The sequence below is a fragment of the Mytilus trossulus genome, chromosome 6 (assembly GCF_036588685.1).
Source record: "Mytilus trossulus isolate FHL-02 chromosome 6, PNRI_Mtr1.1.1.hap1, whole genome shotgun sequence".
Taxonomy (NCBI): Eukaryota; Metazoa; Mollusca; class Bivalvia; order Mytilida; family Mytilidae; genus Mytilus; species Mytilus trossulus.
This window is the reverse complement of record NC_086378.1, coordinates 36,067,629-36,091,897: the sequence shown is the minus strand read 5'-3', so window position 1 is coordinate 36,091,897 and position 24,269 is coordinate 36,067,629. Positions and strand designations below refer to the sequence as shown.

Here is a 24,269-nt window from a genome sequence, read left to right as displayed (position 1 = left end):
ATTATTGTCATAGATACATGTATGTATGTAAGGTCAAATATAAGGACGAAATTTTATCTGTCACGGAATGTTCTTTACCAATTTTATAAATTGTTTAATTTTCACCAAAAAAACCCCAGCAACATTGAGATCGAACGTCGGATTTGATCGGTACTTCGACAGGTTTTGGGTCGTCTTTTATTTTAATTATTGCTTTTTGTATGTCACGTGTTAAATAGATACATACAATAGATTCATGCATATGCATATGGCAATCGGCAATCCTCGGGTGTATCCGCTTCTCTCCTTGTTAGATGAGGAAGGTACGGAATCAACCGAGTTGTGACGATTCATGCATATAGAACATCAATCGAACACTGCTCGAGAATCGAGAAATACCTGATCATACGCTCAATGTTAAGCAATTCCGACAAGGAACTTCGTTGATGAACAAATTGTTTATACTCGTAAGTTGTAGCGATACATATTTTAACCCAATATCGATAGATCCTGATAATGAAACTATCTCTAGATTTTGCATAGAGAAACAAGTGGTTAGACGTGTTTATACCCACAACGATACATGTATCGAACGTTTGACATAGCAGAAAACAAATCCAGAGCGATTTAGTATTTATAAAAAGCACGTGTCGATATGCTTAAATTTTAAAAGATTTAAAGCGATGGATAATTGATCAGTATCATAAGCAAATACTATTTTGAAAGCATGAAATAGTATATTTGAATTAAAACGTGCCAAACATTAAACAATAAAAAAAAGAGCTTATATTTCGCGAATTACAATCCCGTTGGTCAATTGCGTCTCTGTCTGCATGTCTCACACAATAAAATTAACGGTATCAATTTTCTTGCACCAGATGTGCATTTCGACAATACATGTCTCTTCAGTGATGCTCGTGGCCAAAATATTTGATAATACGTATGTACACCCCTCCCCAGAAAACATTTTTTGTCCACTTCTTCTTCAAAGTTCTAACTCTGAACAACGCGATATATACATATTTTACGCTGAATGGCAGAAGATGGACAACAATAATTCAGTGTAATCTTTAAATTTATAGAAATAAAAATCATACTAACATTAACTCCAATTAAGTAACTGGATTAGACGTAATTCTTGTATACAGTGTGACGCCTTCTTGTGTATTAAATCATTTAATCCGATTATTTTGTAAATAAGACATAACAATCAAAGTTTTTAAAAAGAATACAATTACGGTACCAGGTACAACGAAATAGGAATCTATTATCTAAGAATTGGACCAAATTTACTAATTCAGCACCTTCAAAATTTGTAATTGTGTTTTTTTTTCTCTACCGGGAAGTTGATCAACATTTTAGTACTTTATTTTGTATACCTGTTCAAAATCTTCAAAACAGGCTATACAATTGCCTGATACTATACAGAAGAATATATCTATTCCAATGTCAGTGCACTATATATATCACATACTTTATTTGGATGCATGTGTTTAAGTACTGTCTGGTGTGTGTATGTCTTTGTTCTGTGTAGTGCACTGTCTTAAACATATATGAAATGAGCATTTCTCTTTTAAATGTGTTTTGAGTTGCCCATTATGTTTAATATATATATGAAAATCCGCACTAATTCATGTTTCGTTTTTTGTTTTTGATTTGTCTTTGCTTTTTGAAATTGTGTACTGTGTATTGAGGTATATTGTGTTTTTTTTAGCTCTATGAGTTTTTTTAAAACTTTAAATGCTTTTTACGTCTATTATTTTTTATTATACTCTAAAGTATAAAAATATACAAGACATATAAAATAAAACAAAAGTAGAAAGAATATGGAAAAAGCTAGATGTTTATTCAGTTATATATTATGGTGTATATCGTTTAAATGTTCGAACTGTGGTAAGTTTTTTTCCTAATGCTTCCAGAGTCTGAAAAGACAACAAAAATGATTATTATACATTATCTCGTAGACAATTGTTACAACTAAATATATATGTGTTAATTTCAAGAGGTATGACGAGTCAATAATTTATGTTGTACAACTGTCAACGTGTATTTGTTCCACCTAACAGATGTTCCACTAGAAATTTTGTTATAAACCATTTCATAATATCTATTTCTGAGGGAAAAAATACTCTAAACCATTCATTCCGTTAGGAACATATAACAGCGGAAATAATAGTCTATAACACTTTTCCATTTGGAACTTATATAATGAAGGAACGTTTATTTCGTATATATGGAAGACCTTTTTTAATTTGTGCATATTATTCTTATATTTGGAATTTATAAGCGCTTCACTAGGTCACATAGTCTTGATATTTCTTATAAGTTAGAAACACGTCATTTTACTTAATCAACATAAATACGACACCAATATCAAACCAAACAACGTTACAAAATAATATTTTTTAGGGTGGAGGTGATTTCACACCTAAAACACTTACAACACTGTTTATACGCAAGGAGAGCCTAAGTTGTCTAATTGACACGCATACCACATCTTCTTATATCTATATGCAAATTCTTACGATTGTCATAGTATCATCATCCACACGTTTCCGTGTTATTTTCGATTCCACTTCGCCTGGTTTTAAACCTTTTTGGTAATGTACAAGATCATCTCCTTCCACGGCAAACGTTGACTGAAAAATATGAAAATAAAAATCGTCCTTTCTGTTTAAAAATTAAAAGAGGTATAATATTGAAGAAGATTTTTTTCGATTGTGCTTTGTTTTACATTGAACATTTGGGAATTTTGTTGACCTATATTTTGATACATCTCCTGATTTTTCCATTTTTTAATTCAGCATGAACAGCGATACAAAGAAATAGTAAATATATTGCTTTTTTGTCTATGTTTGAGAATGCTATGGCTTTGCATGGTCATCTGATTTCAGCTTATGGGTAAAAATGGCGCTTAAAATCTTTACATTCGCACAATTTGAAGTGTTTGAAATACACCATTTCATCTAATGTCAGAGACTTAAAATAATTTTATAACCATATAATTTAATACTTTTAAGAGTAATAGATAAATAAGTAAATCGAAATGCAATAAACAGACATGTTTCATACATATATTTAACTGTTTTACGATAGTTTTATTCGTTTTTATTAGACTGAACAGTTTATGATATGCTAATCTGTTTGTTTGCATAATATATACAATATATGTAAGTAAATTCGACAACCACTGGAAATGTGACCATGGGAAACGATGAATTTTCTCACATTTCATAAGGTAATCAATTTTGGCTGGAAATTGTATTGGCTATGCTCATTGTTGAAGGCTGGAGTTGACCAAGGGTTGTCAAAACCTGTTGTATTTGGACTATTGCGAAGAGTTGTCTCTTCTTTTTTTATATCATAGCTGAAAATTTTGAGAAAAATATCACATTTAATACTTTATTTATCAACAATTCATGAAAAAGGATAATAAAGAACAAGGATCACATTATTCAAAACATATTGAATAGCAGTCTATTAACAAGCATTTGAGAGAACTGATGAACCCAAACACTTTTTCAAGAGGAATTCTGATGTAAACACAGATTGACGAGTACCTGAACTTCATTTACAGTGTGAAGTGATCTTTCTTAATAATAAGAAAGGTCTGTAACAAAACATGTCGGTACCAAAGAACGACACCAGAAATGAGCTGAGAAATTTCGTTTTCGATATTGTTTTCTGTTTATTCCATTGCTTTATTTAGCATAAATACCAAAGGGTAAAGTTGCAGCACAATTTGTGGCGTATTAAAATTTCTAATGTGAGACGCTGTTCTTTCCATTCACTAACTGTTCATTTGATGGTTTTAAACTTATTTTACCGTTTGTTCTTACTATAAAGGTTTTTACCACTTTCTCCTCAACAAATTGAAGCTAAACGATTCTTGTCGTATTTCTTATTTATTGAACGGCCGAAACTTGTGTGTGATCCTTTTTAACGGTTTTCAGAAACCCTTTACTAGTATATTAATTACCTCGCAAAAATTGTCTTGGTTTAATATCGCGGCTCGCATACAGATTTTCAATGTCTTGTGTATTGGCTTTAGTGTACAGTTTTTCATTTACATTTATTAAAGATTCATACCACATTTCGTGTTTATATGCTTTTACCGTATGAACTGATACTTTTGCGGTTGTTTTCCTCTTTTAATCTTATTATGTGCTATTGCAAGTGGTTTTTTTACTCACTTTTGTGCATTCAGAGTTTTCGTGGTCTACTGTTAATTGTTGGTGTCCCTTATCTGATATCTCATTACATTATACAAACCGTATCTTGTAACATTTATATTTAATCAAAGCTTTATTCAAGTTCATTGCAGTACAGAGACACATAAATTGCATTAGCATAAAACATATTTTATATTCCCATTCAAATATTGACAAAAAAATATAAAGCGGTATTAAAACCGATCGATTAACTTTCTCAAAGTTGATTCCTCAAAAAGACTTTTGTCGAATAATAAATCAAACACACCGTTAAAACAACGTGCGAAGACATCGAAATATTGTTTGATTTAGATTAAAGCGAGATAATGGAAACTTGAAAATGTTGATACAATGAGTTTGCTTGTATTATATATTATCCATATAAACGATCTTGTTTCCTCAGGACTTGTAAAATATTACATTTAAATATATCAAGATATAACGATTTAAGATAATGTCATTTAAAGTTTTGTGATATGAATTGGCATTTATTTATCAGTACAAGATTTGAAAATGAGGTCTTGAATCTTAATAGCATAACCACCCGATAAATGTCTTTTGATAATATTAACGTCATAAACACGTAACATTTTTTTTCATTGGATAAAAAACAAATGGCAAAAACACATTTATGCATTGTATGATGATATCGGACAGACAATTTTCTGTTATTAAATGTAATTATGATTTTCATCTGGATTGAATTTTCTAACGTTCATTTAAATTGCATGATTTGATTTAATAATCAAAATCAATAAGATAACATGGCTTCAGATTCATGGTATCAATAAAAGAATAAAATCTGCAATTTTTAGTGGAGTATAAGTCTTGAGTAAAGTAGACGACACTGTGTCCCCAAAAAATATGAAATAAAACAGCAGCCCACAAGCTAGAAATAAATAAAGTTGTACGAGTTTCCTATCCTTTTGTTTAGGGTGGCACTCAAAATAAATCTATATATAAACTCCTGGCCACTGTACCCTTTATAACACGTTTTTCAAAGAATTGATACAAGCAGAACGGAAGGGAATCACATGTGTGTAGATGGGGTATGATTGGGGTGGCGAGGGTAAATCATTTGTTTCTAATATTTCACTGCCGCGATTTTTTAAGAGGCCTATTCTATAAACTTTTTTTAAGACGCATTTTCGCCAATACATTCCAGAATATCGAATTTATCAAATACCATCAAAGGGTTCTTACATGTTTATTCTTGCTTCACTAAACTCGTTATTTTGTTATGTTGAATAGATGGGACTGTTTGATATATATATTAAAGACAAAAATGTGGTTGATGATACAAATTTCTGGAATTGCCTTTAAAGATTTTTAAAACTTGTACTAGATTTGCTGGTTCATAAGATTAAAAAAAGGAATTTATTTACCTTGCATTTTCTGCCATCCAAGGTTGTTTCGTCGAACTCTTCTCCAAGTTTGAATTTAAGATGAGCATTCTTAAATGTAGATGTTATTAGAAGTTCCCATAATTCATCGGTCTGTTTGATTTCTTCGCAGCTAGTAATACTGTTTCCTACTTTTCGTAGTATTATATTGACACCTATAGAATTTATGTTACAATCATGCAAGCAGTTATGATCTCAGTGACCTTAAAGATTAAGGAAGTTTGAAATCATGCATGGTTAGAAAGTATTGAATATTTCGAAAGAAGCCCCTGATATTCATCAGGCGTACGTTTTTAATGTTGGTGTTGCTGATATTTAAGCTTTCTTTTTAGCTCACCTGGCCCGAAGGGCCAAGTGAGCTTTTCCCATCACTTTGCGTCCGTCGTCCGTCGTCCGTCGTCCGTCGTCCGTCGTCGTTGTTAACTTTTACAAAAATCTTCTCCTCTGAAACTACTGGGCCAAATTAAACCAAACTTGGCCACTATCATTATTGGGGTATCTAGTTTAAAAAATGTGTCCGGTGACCCGGCCAACTAACCAAGATGGCCGCCATGGCTAAAAATAGAACATAGGGGTAAAATGCAGTTTTTGGCTTATAACTCAAAAACCAAAGCATTTAGAGGAAATCTGACATGGGGTAAAAATGTTTATCAGGGCAAGATCTATCTGCCCTGAAATTTTCAGATGAATCGGTCAACCCGTTGTTGGGTTGCTGCCCCTGAATTGGTAATTTTGTGGAAATTTTGCAGTTTTTGGTTATTATCTTGAATATTATTATAGATAGAGATAAACTGTAAACAGCAATAATGTTCAGCAAAGTAAGATCTACAAATAAGTCAACATGACCAAAATGGTCAGTTGACCCGTTTAGGAGTTATTGCCCTTTATAGTCAATTTTTAACCATTTTTCGTAAATTAAAGTAATCTTTTACAAAAATCTTCTCCTCTGAAACTACTTGGCCAAATTAATCCAAACTTGGCCACAATCATCATTGGGGTATCTAGTTTAAAAAATGTGTGGCGTGACCCAGTCAACCAACCAAGATGGCAGCCACGGCTAAAAATAGAACATAGGGGTAAACTGCAGTTTTTGGCTTATAACTCAAAAACCAAAGCATTTAGAGGAAATATGACATGGGGTAAAAATGTTTATCAGGTCAAAATCTATCTGCCCTGAAATTTTCAGATGAATCGGTCAACCCGTTGTTGGGTTGCTGCCCCTGAATTGGTAATTTTGTGGAAATTTTGCAGTTTTTGGTTATTATCTTGAATATTATTATAGATAAAGATAAACTGTAAACAGCAATAATGTTTAGTAAAGTAGGATTTACAAATAAGTCAACATGACCGAAATGGTCAGTTGACCCGTTTAGGAGTTATTGCCCTTTATAGTCAATTTTTAACCATTTTTCGTAAATCTTAGTTATCTTTTACAAAAATCTTCTCCTCTGAAACTACTGGGCCAAATTGAACCAAACTTAGCCACAATCATCATTGGGGTATCTAGTTTAATAAATGTGTGGCGTGACCCTGTCAACCAACCAAGATGGCCGCCACGGCAAAAAATAGAACATAGGGGTAAAATGCAGTTTTTGGCTTATAACTCAAAAACCAAAGCATTTAGAGGAAATCTGACAAGGGTATAAATGTTTATCAGGTCAAGATCTATCTGCCCTGAAATTTTCAGATGAATCGGTCAACCCGTTGTTGGGTTGCTGCCCCTGAATTGGTAATTTTGTGGAAATTTTGCAGTTTTTGGTTATTATCTTGAATATTATTATAGATAGAGATAAACTGTAAACAGCAATAATGTTTAGTAAAGTAGGATTTACAAATAAGTCAACATGACCGAAATGGTCAGTTGACCCGTTTAGGAGTTATTGCCCTTTATAGTCAATTTTTAACCATTTTTCGTAAATCTTAGTTATCTTTTACAAAAATCTTCTCCTCTGAAACTACTGGGCCAAATTAATCCAGACTTGGCAATCATCATCTTTGGGGTATCTTGTTTTAAAAATGTGTCCGGTGACCCGACTTTCAAATCAAGATGGCCGCCACAGCTAAAAATAGAACATAGGGGTAAAATGCAGTTTTTGGCTTATAACTCAAAAACCAAAGCATTTAGAGCAAATCCAACACGGGGTAAAATTATTACTCAGATCAAGATCTATCTGCCCTATAATTTTCAGATGAATCTGACAACCCGTTGTTGGGTTGCTGCCCCTGAATCAGTAATTTTAAGGAAATTTTGCTGTTTTTGGTTATTATCTTAAATTTTATTATAGATAGAGATAAACTGTAAACAGCAATTATGTTCAGCAAAGTAAGATTTACAAATAAGTCAACATGACCGAAATTGTCAATTGACCCCCTAAGGAGTTATTGTCCTTTATAGTCAATTTTTAACAATTTTCATAAAATTTGTAAATTTTTATTAACATTTTCCACTGAAACTACTGGGCCAAGTTCATTATAGATAGAGATAAATGTAAGCAGCAAGACTAGTAAAGTAAGATTTACAAACACATCACCATCACCAAAACACAATTTTGTCATGAATCCATCTGCTTCCTTTGTTTAATATTCACATAGACCAAGGTGAGCGACACAGGCTCTTTGGAGCCTCTAGTTTGGATTCTCTATACTGTATATTTGGCTTTTAGTAATGCTTCCTTATAAGTAATGGTATTGTCAGTTTGTTTTCGACTTAGTTTCAATATCCATTTGGTATGCTTTGCCTCTGTTTATATGTAAGGATTTTCATTGGTGAATAAGGCTAGTAACTCATTACCATTTATCAGATAAGGCTTCACTTTACAAACACGACAAAATGTATCGGAACTTCATGGCATAAGATTGAAATACACTATCACTATTATACCTTTTAATATTTCAAACATTCAATGGTAAATTATTAATACCGCTATTCACGTAAATTTATGTTTTGCTACATATTGGTGTCGATGACAGCTATATTCATATAACTTTGTTTGCCGAATAGACACATTGACGGATGTTCAAACTGACCGAGTGCATGTTCCCCATAGGAACGATACACAATGTGCAAAAAAAATATTCTAACCAAATTAACTAAAGACTAAAAATATATCTATATAGGTAGGTTTATAATAAAACCTAAACCGACATACCCATCATTTTCATATAGTCGTCCCATTTGTCATCACTACTGACAAGTTTCCAATGTCCTAACAGTTTCGTCATATCTGCAATTAAGGAAGTTATGTGACAATAACTCGGGGAAAATAATTTGGGTACGATTTCGCATGCTGCAGCTTAAAATAAGAAATTAAATATTATGTTTTTGTTTTCGTATCAGCAAGCTGTTTGTTTAATGCTCATTGTTTTATTAACAGTATGCACTTATAATAATTCTGATCACTTGTGTGTTTTAGCAAGTAAATCTTGTGCCTGGAAAGGTAAGCGCAACACTGATAGAGCATGTCTGACTGTAAGACCGCATGCGCGGAACTAACATTGTTTCTGCTACCTACACGAATGTTCATTAATTGTGTGAAATCACCGATCTTAACCTCTTTTTTTTTTTTTTTTTTTATATATATCTATCATCATGATTAGTTATTATTAAAATCGCCTTTGTTATGAGTTTTCTTTTTTAAAATATATACTCGATTAACAAAAAAAAATCATACACTAATGAAATAAAAAGGTGTCATTTAGCTATACATAAACTCTTACCTCTTGTTTAACTTATTGGAATGATTTTTTTCTCAAAAAATCCTTGAGACGTTTTAAACAATTTTATACACGGTAAATGAATATATACACACCCTTTAGACCTATTTTATCTAATCAACCTCTCATTAATTTTACAAGTTCATACTTACAAACAATTTATCAACAATCTTGAACTTTGATTATTTATGACTAGTAGTTTTACAGTAGCACATGTTTGTTTCTCGTGGATTTTTAAACATTAATGAAAAATTTGAAAATTGTATGATCTATAATTTGATGAGATATCCTTCAGACACTCCAATATTACTTAGTCAAAATTTAACACTGGAAGGAATTTACATGACAAGAAATCCGATGTCCGAGGGTAAATTTCCAGGCTTTGATAAAGCTTGTTCGATATTCTGGGTCAATACTGGTACCTTTCACAGATGACTTCGATATGTACTCGATAATGACTGGGATTTAAGTTCTTTCATGATCGCCGGTGTTCGACTCTCTTACTTACTAACCAAACTTGCAGCTCATATAAAAAGATACGAACGCGCTATTTCAGCCACGAGACAACGTAAGACCGGTCTAACAGCTAAATATTAATCACAAAAAAACTTTAAAAAACATAGATATAGGATGATGTGGTATGAGTGCCAATGAGACAACTCTCCATCCAAGTAACAATTTATAAAAGTAAACCATTTTAGGTCAAGGTACGGCCTTCAACACGGAGCGTAGGTTCACACCGAACAGCAAGCTATAAAGGGCCCCAAAAAATACTAGTGTAAAACCATCCAAACGGGAAAACCAAAGGTCTAATATACATAAAAACCGAAAACATGAATAAGAAATTTAGGATTACAGCACAGCGTTGATATATAGAACGAGGCGGAGCAAAACATTAATACCCATACTTGATTTTTACTTGTTCTTACATACTGTGGAGAATGAGTCAATGGTAGATCAAAGATTTTGCAAAAGTGGTCCCCTTCTTCATATCGATAAATACAGGCAACAGAAGTATACCCCTGTTCAAAATTCATCAATCGATTGAGAGAAAAAAAACTGGAATATGTATTTTTATATGTGTGTTCTCATTTTGTAGCCGCAATATTTGCTTCATCATAAAAGGTTTATCCCATCTAAATTCCCCCATTGAGATTTGAACAATTCATGGATTTAAATCATGGCTAGGATAATAGTCTTTATTTAGACTACCGTCATTGTAATGTGTGCAGTGTGAAGAGATAATATCCAATGCCCTGATGTAATTTTGTAAATATGTTCATGTTATGTAAATGTTCGATGTGATCCGTTTCCAACTAAAATATCTATTACAGTATTTGCATTATACGTGTCAGTTATAGAGTTAAATCAAGGACGTAAAGTGTCCATGCTGTTTTGTCTGAAGTGATATCAATACAATGATGAATTGAAATATGGTAGATAGGTTAAAGACACTGTATAATATCTGTATAATATCTTCATCGGAATACAAGAAACTCATAAAGACGATTCGTGCTGTTGTGTTTAGACCTTATTGTTCGAAGTGCTCTTACTTTTTTCAATGTATATTTGGCTCCTGAGCCGTCAGGTTTCGAGCGTGTATCGTAAAAAGCGTACTGAAATCAGTACTACTAAAAAATGTAAGTGTAACATGTAATTCATGTCCTAGAAAAGTATTTACAACGTTAGAAAAAAAATAGTAAAATGTCTCATATTTATCAAAACAATAATAACTTAAAGACAAACGACAAGGAGAAATCAGCCGCACTGAAATCGCCCGATGCTTTATGTCTTCCTATTGAGATTTTCGTCATTTTTTTGTATATTTTTGCATTTACATTTGCAGCAGTTTACAAAAAAAGTTTTCTTATTTCAAATCTTTAATTTACTATGTGTTTTCGTGATATCGATGATATTTGATCTTGCTTTTGCCCAGTTTCGTGTATACCCCTGTCAGTTCCTTAAAAGATAAAAAGACATGATCATAAGTTTAGCAATTGTTCTTTACCCCGACGCCGACGCCGCAATACAGCGTACATACATGTAAATGTCAAAGACCAACGCATTTTGACGAACATAGTCGCAATAGTATTAATATGTAAGTAAGATGTGGTATACTTGTTTTCCTTATTTGCATCGGTGTATTTTTTAAATGCTACTCTTAATTATTATGGTAGACAACATTCGTACGTGGAAAGGACATGAATAGCTTGTTTGACGTCATCAAATTTATAATAAAACAACACTAACCTATCGTTAGGACGTTCTTAATGTGTGATGCTATTCCATAAATACTAGCAATGTGTGTTAAAATAGATTTAGACTCCAAAAAGTAATACATTTCCATTACGAAGAAAATATATTACATAAAACATGTGCTTTATGTAGTAAACAAAGTGATTGAGTCGTTAACATAACCTTAAAAGAAGTAGAAAAACAAAATTGCATCAATTTAGTATGTTAGAGCCAAGACATGCGAGAAAGCAATTTCACTGTTGACAAAGCAGAACTAGATAAATGTTGTTCAGAGATAATAAAAAATCTCTTTTTTAATTATAACTAATGTTCTTGTTAACAACCAATAATTATATTATCAAAAGAAACACTTTGTAAACGGAAGCGAAACTGACAATTATGTCAGGTTGTCACGATAAACATGTATATTTTAGTTCCTTTGACAGGTGCTTCAGAGATAATTATTGATTACAAAAAGGTTTATTCCTTTTATAGATCATCATCTGTTCAGCAATTTCCATGGTAACGGATTATGATCAAATCATAATCCAGAAATTCAAACAAGTCTACGTTGATTTGAATGACTGCGTTTATTATTGTATATAGTTGGAATGTCATTGCTTTATTAATAATTCATCTAGGAAATTATGATTGCTTACTTTAATATATTTCTGTTTTGTTCCAGTAGGTATATTATGGATATTTGATTCCTATATTGTTCATATATCTTTTTCAACAATTTTGATAACATTGCTCGACATCATTGATAGAACAGTCTCATATTTTTACTTTTGTAGAAATTATACCAACAACCTAATCCAACGCCATTGGAAAATGCTACACAATTATACAGAAGTCAGCTGGCTGCTAGTTTACGTGCTTTCAAACCGAAAGAGTGGCCACCTTTAAATTCACAGGAGTTAGAAACTTCGTACCTGAGGTGCAAACCAATTAACTGCCAAAACGACAGGTAAGAAAACGTTGTTTTTTTGTTTCTCCTCATTTCAAATGCTTAAAACATTCGAAAAATATTAATATGATATGATAATTCAGAAATTTATTATTCCGATTGATTGAATGATATATAATTGCAAATGCATATCCAGGATGCTTGAATATTTGACATGCAGTAAACAACTGTCAGACGTGGATATTTAATATCATGAATAAGAATACATGAGTTGCCTTTCACAGCTTCAATTGTGATTTGCCAGTATAAAATATGATGCATTACTTCAAGTGCATTACAAAAGATAAAAGGTATAGAGAGATTGAAGTTTTACAACATATCTGACCACATCATAGGCATAATTTAAAAAAAACAAACATGTACGACCGACATTTTGCATAACGCATTCCATACAGTAACTAGAGAACATTGAAATTGATTTATTGCAAGTTGCTTAAATTCCAGCGGCAAACATTTCATGTATGTTCAGGATGAGAGAGGAACACTAATGAATTAAAACATACATCAGGAAGGGATAACGAATAAGTTGCATTTGTCCCATAGTTGATGGAATTCAAATTTATGGGCGGCATTTAATTAAAGATCGATCTTGAAAAGATTGAGGTACCAAGTACATTATACAAATGATAAGCCGGTAACTGAATGCTCGATGCTTAACAAGTTCAGTAAATATTGACTATATATGTGTAGTATTGCTAAAATAAAATATTAAATGTTTTAATATCTGTGCATCATTGTTGCATTGCATTGGTCATTCAATTTTAATTCCATTCTCATTTTCAACACTATCATATACAATGATATATGTAATGTAATATACAATATGGAAGTAGCCTATGCTATAGAAAATGCAATCGATAAATCTATATCTATGTCATAATTACCATAATAGTCCCAGATGGCTAATTGTCGTCAAACTAGTGAAGTGAATTATCAGATACTAAATACCTTTTATTAGTTAATTATGATAAAGTATACTTGTACATAGTGGGCTTATAGTTGAAGTGTTCATGACGTGTTTCTAGATTAACAACCAAAAAATTAATATTACAAATTCAAGATTTGTGTACTGATACATTAATAAAACACATTTTCACAGCATCAACCTCGTTGGTATTCGAAAAGTTTAAAGGTACAATGGCTCCGAAAGGTTTTCTTAACAATAGTTGTGGCTAACAGGTTTTTCAACATTAAAACGGTATCAACTCAAAAAAGAAAACACTGAAGAATAAAACCCGAAAAATGTAGACTCGTGTGCCCATGAATCAATGATATTCTCATTATATAACCGATTGTCTGTATAGAGGATGCGAAATACATATTTTAAGTATTTCTTAACAAAATGTATTTATTTTTCGCAGATTAATTAAATTATTAGACTCTTTGCCGTTATTAGTACATTTGTAAGTTAATGTTTTGTTTGTGCAATACCATCGGACTATATGCACCGATATAGGAAGTGGGTTTACACGGCCACGGTGGCTTCATTAAAACAATTATTTGGTTGCACATCATGACATCCTAAGACTAGCACCAAGGAACACTGTTTGTTTTTGTACAAATTATATCGGGTATATTGTATCTTCAGATAACACGAATGCGTTCTGTTATTTATATTATTATTGCAAGAGACCTATATTTTCAAAAAAAATGTACTACTGAAAAATGAGTTCTGTTTCAATGATGACATTTGCACTACAGTTTAATTTGAATTGGTAATATAAAATAAAAACATGGCAACGAATTTTATGATCACCTCTATCGTGAAACTCAGAAATGTTTTAGCATAATTATAATATTAAATAACTTTCGATTGTACTTTTTCAGTCATTCTTCTCCGCCGACCAGATGTTCTGCAAGATCAAGACCAAAATCCGTTCCTCCATCTGCGTTTAGAAATAGAGCACAGCCTAAACGATCAGATACCCCTACTGACGTCAGACCGGGTAATTTTGATTCCCTAAACCCACGTGTTTTGTCGCATTTACTAAATGATACATTGACTACGTCTTCGTATGGAGAAATTGCAGCAACCTATAATCAAAATGGCGATGAGAGTTCATCGAAAACTAAGGACACTAAAGACGACGACGTAAGTACGAGTGGAATTGAAAGCAACCCGACAGACGACACAAGCAGTAGTGATGACGAAGACGATAGTGATTTTGAACCTGAAGTAGATGAAAATCGATTAGCTCCGGAGCTGTATTTAAGACCGGAGAAACTGGATTCATTATTGTTGCCCGATTCTGCAAAGGGCTGGAGAAAATTCGATTTTGATGCAGACAATGTAAGTTATCCATATTATCCGTTTTCCAATCCGTTACCTGAATCGTTTCGTGAATTAGATATGCGGCAGATTGCTCGTTTAAAATGGAATTGGCGAGATCAAACTCGACAAAGGTCACGCGAAAAAGGGGTCGATGACATTCTTGACAGAATGGTTGAGTTAGAACGTCTTCAGATGGAAACGGAGGACTGGGAACAAAAACGTTCTGCACAAATCAATAAACGATATTCCAAGAGGGCAATGAGTGCAAAAGTTCCTCGTGATAAACGATGTTGTGGTAAATGTTTACAACCTGCATGTACTGGTGATTGTCCAGAAAAGTTCGTGCAATCTGAAATATGTGAGCTTTGTCGGCAGCAGTTTTGTGTGAAATCTTGTGCGGACACAAAATATGAACAACGCATGCGTCAATCCCGATTAGACGATAAAATTCCTGTGCCAAAGACCCCAAATCCTAAATATTGTAAAAGTTGTCAAACAAAACACAACGCTAAACTAGTTAATGCAAATAATATTGTTCTAGGCAGACCTAAATCATGTAATAGTACGTATAGTCGTGGTCAAGCTAGTAACAAACCAAAAGACTATCGACCTCGTTCTGATACCCCGGTATCCATAGACATGTTTCAGGAATTCGATAAACTTGGAATTGATGCACAACAACCGGTTCGTCCAACAACAGCGAAAGTGCAACGACCGAGGAGCAGAAACTCTTCATTTCCTAGCAAATCTTTTTACTCTCAGAGAAGAGACTCATTGACAGAAGCTGACAAACATAGATTCAAAAAGAAATCCCAGAAAAATAGTAAAGTGTTAGTTCGACGACCAAAAACAGCAGTGTAGTTACTGAAAGATGAAAATAATATGTGCTTAAATTGTTAAATCTTTATAGTTAGTTAATAAGATATATTTAGTGAAAACATAATCATTGTTTTAAACATTCTGTACAACCTCAGTAAAAAGGAGTTACAAAAAAGAAAACACAAAAACAACTGTCAACAAGAACCCCCCTTTTTTTCCAAAAAAAATAATTGAATTGTAGGTACAAATCTAACTAGTACCTAATGCGCATTGTGTATGTGGGGATGTGAACAACATCTTTTGGTTTTCCATCACATGTACTAGAACATACATATATGTTTAAGGTTAGGGTGAAGGTTGGTACCTATTTAAACGTTTAAATCTGCTGCATTTGTTTGCACCTGTCCTAAATCAGAAACCTGATGTTCAGCGGTTGTCGTCTGTTGATGCAGTTCATAAGTGGTTCTCGTTTCTAGTTTCATTAGAGCGTTCGTTTTCCTGTTTGAATGGAATTTTACCTTAGTATTTTTTTAGGGCCCTTGATTCTTGGTGTGAGCCAATGCTCCGTGATGATTGAAGGCCGCACTTAGATACATAATTGTCACTCACCACATCTTCTTATATTTATATTAAAATTTGTTCTACGTAACCAAATAAACGAGGCTCTGATCTGCGCTCATGAGAACTGCCAATTAATTCATTATTCCAAGAAAGTAGCAAAAAAATAGGAGAAAAAAATAGTACACAAAAGAAAATGAATATAACTATATATTTTGTATATTCAAATTTAGGTAACATGTCGAAAAATTACATGTCCGATGTGAATATTTATTTGGTAAAATTGAGATGCCATCTTATTTGATTTAAAGCTGCGTAAAACATATACTGTGAAGTATGCAGTCGAAGCAGACTCTTTTATGACAGAATAGAATCGAACGATACCAAGGGTAAACACACACCCATAAGTTGAATAAAGACTGACATCGCCATGGTCAAAACGGGAAAAAACCAGACGATAAACAAAACACAACATAAAAAACTGAAGACTGATAAATACGAACCCCATCAAAAAACGGGGATAATCTCGGGTGTTCCGGAAGGGTAAGTACATCCTGCTCCACATGTGGCATTCATGTTACTTCTCTAATAATTCAGTTATACGAACTCTTATTCGGTAGGTGACATTCGTGAATCACAGGTCGGGATTGTGGTTGTTGATCGTTTGTCGCTTTAATATAACTAGAACACACCCGCGAAATCGCGGGCATTCAGAGCGTATTTGAAAGGATGTAAAGTGTTGTAGGAAGAATTTTGTAAAAGATTTAATGACTTGAGAATTTCAGGAAGAGTATCAAAAGTCATAGGTACTTGGGGACAGGAAAATGTTTTTTTTAACCCTCCTCCTTTATTTCCAAAATTCCCACTTTTTGTTTTCTATTAATTTCATTATGAACATACATGTATTATGAACATTTCAGTCAGGAGCCTGTAATTCAGTGGTTCAGTGATAATTGTTTTTCGTTAAATTTTTGTACCTAAATAAGGCTGTTAGTTTTCTCATTTGAATTGTTTTACATTATCATTTCGGGGCCTTTTATATCAGACTATGCAGTATCGGCTTTTGCTTATTGTTGAAGGCCGTTAGGTGACCTTAAAATATCAATTTCGGTGTCATTTTGGTCTCTTGTGAAGAGCTGTCTCATTGGCATTCATACCACATCTTCTTCTTTTTGTAAAACATTTAGTGACTTGAGAATTTCAGAAAATGTATCAAAAGTCATAGGTAATTTGGGACAGGATAATTGTTTTTCTAGCCCGGCTCTTCCTTTTTCCACAAAAAAATCTTTTTGTTTGTTTGTTTATTCTCTATTAATTTTAATGACACATGCATAATTTTAGCGCTTATCTGTATATTATGAACATTCATTAAAAGGGGGGGTCGGGGCAGAGGCAGATTTGCCCCCCCCCCCCACTTTTCTGGAAAATAGTTGGTTGCTTATATAGGGAATCACTGAAGCATGACCGGAGCGGGCCCCTGCGTATGAAAATGTCTGGATCCGCCACTGCGGAGGGGCCCTGATCCCAATATCCCGGGCTTAAAAACATGAAATTCCGAGGTTCTGAATTTATTATACAAATTAAATATCTCGTCATCCCGAAATTCGAAAAAAAAATCCCGGATCCCGAAATGGTCAATCCTGAAATTTCGATCTTCACCCTCTCTATTAAATTAACCTTGTGACTGCCGTAGATAGTAAACTTGAAAATGATAATCAGAAAATACACTTTATTCGTGGTATATGTATTTGTTTCAAAGTAAAAAAAAAAAAAAACGCAAACTGGAGGTATAATCTGACTTAAATTTCGTCTATTGACGGATATAAGACAGAAAATACACTGTATTCGTAGTAATAATGTATGTTTCAAGTATACAGAAAAACGCAAACCGGAAGTCTAATCTGACTTAAAATTTCGCCCAATGACGGAAACAGGACGTCTTTTTGCTCGTTTTTCACCCAAAATAACTCAATCTGAATAATCATATGAATGGATGACAAATGCGATTAAGCACTGTACCCATAGGACGCAGAGGCATGATGATTAATTTATTGTGGAAAGAAGAGAAGCGACACCCAAAATGAGGTCTTCTCATTTAATAGTATAGATTTGTTTTTAAAACTTCTGGATGAATCTTTGTTTATATTTGATGCCTAGCAACCAATCCAAAATCTCGAAAAACTTATACCACAGTCTTTAGAAAACCTGTGGATGAATATGTTAAATAGAAAATACAAGAATTTGAAAAATAATCGTCATAAAGAAAGATGTTGATTTTTATGAATTTAAAAACAAATTGGTAAGGTAGAAAATTCAATAATTGAACTAGAGATTTTCGTAAATAACAGTCACACGAATATACTTCGGGGACGACCATTTGATATTCTGGGGGGGGGGCAGGAGGATTTGTTTTTGATCGGTTATTTATTTTTGTAAACTGAGAGGACAGATTATTCATTTTCTTCACTATTGAAGCAAGATTTTTCATTTTCATTAAAGCAAGGGACTGATTATTCATTTTCCAACTATATTTATGATATTCGAAAACATACAATTTTAAAAATATTTGTTAATTATGAATAATACATGTACAGTCAAGTTATTGCGTATCATTTAATCAAAATTAATCATTATCCCCTGCAAAAATTTTAAGATTCAAGATTTTATTCATAACCTCAGACACAAACTTGTGTACAAAAGGACAATATGTACAAACATATTAAGATAATACATATAACGAGACAGAACAAACGAAACACAAATACATAATATATTATAAAAGACAATTGGTATAATTAGATTAAGTATATTATATTTTTCTTTCGAAAAAGAATCATTTATATATCCAAGGAATTGTATATTTAAATATATAATTTCCTTGATATACCCAACCAATATACATGTATTGCATACATACAATGTACATAGTATTTAAGTTTGGTTCTACGTAGCCTTTTTCAAAGTATTGTCAAACATATTTCGCCGAGCGAAGCGAGGCAAAAATTTTTTTTGAAGGGTTTTAGAACCGCTGAAGGCCCAATTAAGAAGCTAAAGACCTGCTGAGTTATTTATTTTCCATACATTCCAAGTCAGGTAATTTATTTTCAAACTACCAAAGAACAAACCATTTATTTTTGAAATTATCAAGGCTGAGTTATTTATTTTCAAAATCCTCCAGCCCCCCCCCCAGAATATCAAATGGTCGTCCCCTTATCATTTATTGTTTGTTAACGCTCCACAATGTCTATATGAAAAAGGTTATATGTTGGACGGATCTTAGACGTCTTTGCAGAACATGATTGTTGTACTTTTTGGTAAGTTTTAGTTGTTGCATTGCTGTCTTAATGTCATATACATTCTTCATAACAAAATTTCCATACCAAGTCCGGAATATGACAGTTGTGTATTCATGGGTATGATTTGTTTGAGCTTTTGATTTTGCTATTTGAATTTGAAAAATCCTTGAAGTTCTGTATGTTTGTTATTTTACTTTTTCCATATATATCCCATCTTTCTTTTTTTTTAACTCAAAAACATATTTAAAATTTAAAAAAAATAAAAACTTGTTTTCTTCCCGAATCTTCGCCCACGCTTCGTATATTATTTTAGCCTACACTTATTCTAAAAACAGGAACAAAAAAACAACGAGAAACTTGTAATTTTATCTTTATATACTTGGTAGTATGAGGCGTGTTCACTGAGACGTTTAATCACAGAAAATCTTATTTATCACCTGCAAAGCAAATAAATAAATTAAAAAAAAATATATGTAATTATTTGAACTGATTGATAAATGAAAAAATGTTGAAAGAGATCACAAAAGGTAATAAATGCATTTAATGTGTAGCCACTTCACAACCTACTATTGCGAAGACTTAGAGAGAGACATATCTCTTGCACGTTAATACAGACACCCTTGTAGATTTCGAAAACGAGCAGGCTAATGCTGCTACAAGGCAGCACTCGCACCCGCAAAGTGGAAAGGGATTAATAATAAACTTATTGCAAAATTTCACCCATAAGGGTCAAGCAATACAAACAAACAAATATATAGTCCATTTTAAATACAATGCAATACAATGAAATACAATACAGTATAAAAGAACATTTTTTAAAATTTCAATTATAAATTTATGCATAAAACACAATCATGAGTTTGTCTGTCATGGGTATGGCCCCCTCAGTTCTAAAAAGTTAGAACGCAATGCTATGTTAATGTCACAATACATATAAGTTGCAAAACTTGTTTCCCAATCCAACTACATTCAGGATCTATTTATTTATGGTATTTGTTACTACGGCTACTATTATACCAACAACAATAACGCACAAAACTAGTACTACAGACAATGAACAAGGCATTGAACAAAACGTTTTCTGCGGCACTCGATACGTATGGCTCATACCTAGTAATTCTTTGAATGGCCCAACACGATCAGCATCCAATGTGTCAAACTCTTTATACATTCCTCTTAAATCCTGAAGCATGTTTCGAAAAGCGCTCTCAGCTTGAACAAATGTATCCGTACTTAATCTGCTATATAGATTCTTTTTCGACTTGTAACAACCAAAAGTACAATTCGGGAACATTTCAATAACCCACGGATTTCCATAGAAAAAATGGGAAAGAGTGCGATTTTCAATGCACAATTTAAGAAATTGCAGAAAATATCCAAGCGCCTCTTTTACTCCGGACAGTGACTTGGTTTTGCTTGGTACAGTCAGTAGAACAATACAATGAAAACATATGTTTTTCAAGTAGTACGAAACAGCAACACGATGTAATTGGTTTGTGCTAGGACGATTTGATTTCATCCAAGCGACATAAGATTTAACGATACGACATGCTGTCATCAAGTAACGTTGACTTGGATTCCTGCGTCCAACGTCATTGATAAGTTTTTCATATCCACATGTAGATTCCCGCCAGAGATACTCATGATCATCTGTCCGTTCAGATTCATCTAATCTGCGTGCCCATTTCATCACAGCATAGACTGTACATGTCATTTCCGTTTCGGCACAAGAGACCTGATTTAGTGTATACGGATTGGGAACATAATCCTTACGTAACTCCAATGCAGGAACAAAATCAATATCCAGCGTTGGCAAATGTCCATAATTTGCCTGGAACGATTGATTTAGACCTTCCAACACGACATTGCTGTACAGGTTGCCAACGTGTGATATGTCTCTGTCCAAACTTATACGTATCTGGAACGTTGGTGGACTAACAGACCGACGAAATGTATAGATTTCCCTACCATCGCATGGTAACTGCTCACATATTTGCTCTCGAGTTTTGTCCAGTAATGATTTCAAAAACCTTTTCTTGTAATTTTTTTGTATTGATATAGTAAGTTGTAGCATAAACGCCTTCTTTTGTAAAAATACCATTGTAGTTCAACCATGGATAGTTTCTAAGCAAATATTCTGGGTTTTCAACGCGTAATTTTATTAGCTCGACCATTTCCTCCCCAGAATATTCATAGACCGGACATTCTGTCACTTGCATGCCTTCTATTTCAAATTTAACTAAACAGTCAAACTCAAGGGCATCATTTACTCTCAGTCCTTCTCTTGCACTTCCTTGTCTTACATTGCCATGAATAATTAGCCCTTTAAATTCCTCCCTAGCATACTTTTTTATTCCGTCCAATACTGTACCAAGAACGGAATCGGCTGCAGAGCTATGGGCATCCCACTTAGAATCATTTATATTCATGTCTTTAATATATCTATCTTGTAAAATTCGTCGCTGGAGATCATCTTCACCTGGGCCTACTGTAAAGACAGGATACCGCCACGCATTGAGGTCATCTCCAATCTTTTCGTTGGTCGCCATGTAAAACACCTAAAATAAAAGAACTCAAGAACCTATATAAAATGAAACTAGAAGGTTAAAAAGGATATTTATGCACTAAAGACATTAGTCTTGTCAATACAATTATTATAAACGGCTATTTCTTAAATTATCCTTCAGCCAATAACCAGCCGTCACAGTGCAGTCACTGTAGGTAATGACCAAACATCATGCGGTGGTTGTCGCTGTAGGCAATCACCATAGACTTATTCTGTTTTTCTTTGTTGTAGCAAAATATTTCATTTGATTACTGTGCTAAAACAGCTTAAACAATGTTCCTTCGTTGGTTTGATCGCTGTTACATTGTGTTTTTGTCAAATTTGTTTTACAAAATCCATCTTATGTCCTCAAATCGCATAAAGAATAAATAAAAATGTGTGCACGTACAATGAATTTGCTTGATGATCCAATATATGTGCACAATAAGAAAGTAAGACATCAATCAAAGGTGGCTACTGTACAGTATATGTCAACTTTGATGAAAACAAATTCAGATGAGACCACCTATTAAGTCAAATTTTAGTTAATAAACGAAGACTTCCGTTGTCTCAATGTATATGCCGTAAAATGAATCCCTAAAATCAATATGCTGACCTATCTCCGATTTTCAGAATTAAATGTTGAGTGTATACGTTTTATAAAAGAGGGACGAAAGATACCAGAGGAACAGTCAAACTCATAAATCGAAAATAAACTGACAACGCCATGGCTAAAAACGAAAAATACAAAGAGACAAATAATAGAACACAGAAACAACATAGAAAACTAAAGACTGAGCAACACGAAATCCACCAAAAACTGGGGGTGATCTCAGGTGCTGCGGAAGGGTAAGCAGAACCTACTCCACATATGGCACCCGTCGTGTTGCTCATGTTATTACAAACCCGGCGTTAAAAAGTCTAATTCGGTAGGTCACATTCACGAAAAGGGAAGGGGATTGTAGTTATGACATATGAAACATATCCGATATTATCTGTGAAACGGATATTCCATAACGGTCAACCAACTCGTGATGGCGTCCGTAAAATTTGCGAAGGGAGGATTTCAACTTCACCATTTGGAACTCTTGGTTTAATATCTTCCTTATGAGTTGCAACCCTCTATCAAAGAAATCATGATATGACACACAAGCGCGGGAATATCGTATCAATTGGGAGATATATACACCGTATGCTATTTTGATTTGAAATATACCCTTTTCATGAGTGAGACCGAAATAAAATAACATGAAACTCAGAAGAGTCAAAGTAACTAGTTTGCAAATCTTTACTATTTGACTTGTACAATCATAGAAATAATATATAACTGGTGCATAAACGATATGAATAGTCATGAAATCAAGTCAAAAGTTAGATACTTTGTTCATTTTATAGGCCAAGTAAATCCCAAAATGTAACTTGTCTTTTATTCCATGTTTATCATATTTTACTGAGGTCTATCAAGCTTTTTTAAAAGCCAACACTTTTCTACTTTCGATTTCGGTTTCTTAAAAAATAACTTTAACTTGCCATTGAATTAAATGCAGTTATAATTAGATAGCATATAATTGATAAATAGAGTGTATTAGAATATATTACGCAAACAAAGCAAAGATTACTTACCTAATTAGGATACAATTTATCTTTGAAGATATATTGAAGTGCCAATCATTACTAATGACGTGTAACTGTAAAATATGCAGAAACGACTCGAGCGCCATCTATTGATTAGCAATTTGAATGTTAATATTATATTTTTTACAGGTTTATTTAATACGCGTGTACATGTGTAGAACTTGAAGAACCAGAAAGGGGTTTTCAAAATTCTGGTCTGTCCTCCTACCATATGTTTTTTTTCCAATCTAATTAAAATATTGATCTCTTTATCGTACACGATTATTCATACATTGCTTATATATCTTTAGTACCTGATCTATACTGCTTCATAATTTGTTAAAGTAGTTTCAATAGTGGTATAATTCGGAAATATGGCATATTCGAATTATATATAAACAATCACTGTGACAGGTATGTTTTGTGTTGTTGGTCTTTGTTGGTACCATTTCCATTTTTGTCGAGCCTTCAACTTTAGTCGAAAAAGCGAGACTAAGCGATCCTACTTTCCGTCGTCGTCGGCGGCGGCGTCCACAAATATTCACTCTGTGGTTAAAGTTTTTGAAATTTTAATTACTTTCTTAAACTATACTGGATTGCTATTAAACTTGGACAGAAGCTTGTTTATGATCACAAGATAGTATCCAGAAGTA

The 24,269-nt window shown here is 33.2% G+C and overlaps 2 protein-coding genes and 1 pseudogene across 4 annotated transcripts in view; 1 reads left to right on the top strand and 2 right to left on the bottom strand.

Moving 5' to 3' along the window:
- The window catches only part of LOC134721243 (putative uncharacterized protein DDB_G0282133), a 67,476-nt gene extending 51,750 nt beyond the window's left edge, over nt 1-15,726 (top strand). Inside the window, exons 6-8 of one of the 3 annotated variants that reach the window (XM_063584068.1) lie at nt 9,007-9,030; nt 12,340-12,512; nt 14,340-15,726. In XM_063584068.1, coding sequence (XP_063440138.1) covers nt 9,007-9,030; nt 12,340-12,512; nt 14,340-15,645 — 1,503 coding nt within the window. In that variant the 3' untranslated portion in view covers nt 15,646-15,726. Of the gene's footprint in view, nt 1-2,783; nt 2,808-9,006; nt 9,031-12,339; nt 12,513-14,339 lie in introns of all 3 variants that reach the window. The other 2 variants (XM_063584069.1, XM_063584070.1) reach the window with 2 other exon arrangements.
- On the bottom strand, nt 1,807-9,442 carry LOC134721245 (fatty acid-binding protein homolog 6-like). Its single transcript, XM_063584071.1, has 5 exons — nt 9,311-9,442; nt 8,743-8,817; nt 5,576-5,748; nt 2,505-2,618; nt 1,807-1,901 (listed from the first exon to the last, which is right to left on the bottom strand). The coding sequence occupies exons 2-5, from the start codon at nt 8,813-8,815 to the stop codon at nt 1,839-1,841; spliced, it is 423 nt and encodes a 140-aa protein (XP_063440141.1). The 5' UTR covers nt 8,816-8,817; nt 9,311-9,442; the 3' UTR covers nt 1,807-1,838.
- A 4,540-nt stretch (nt 15,727-20,266) lies between the features above and the next one.
- On the bottom strand, nt 20,267-23,699 carry LOC134721242 (uncharacterized; annotated as a pseudogene).
- Between the last annotated feature and the right edge of the window lie 570 nt (nt 23,700-24,269).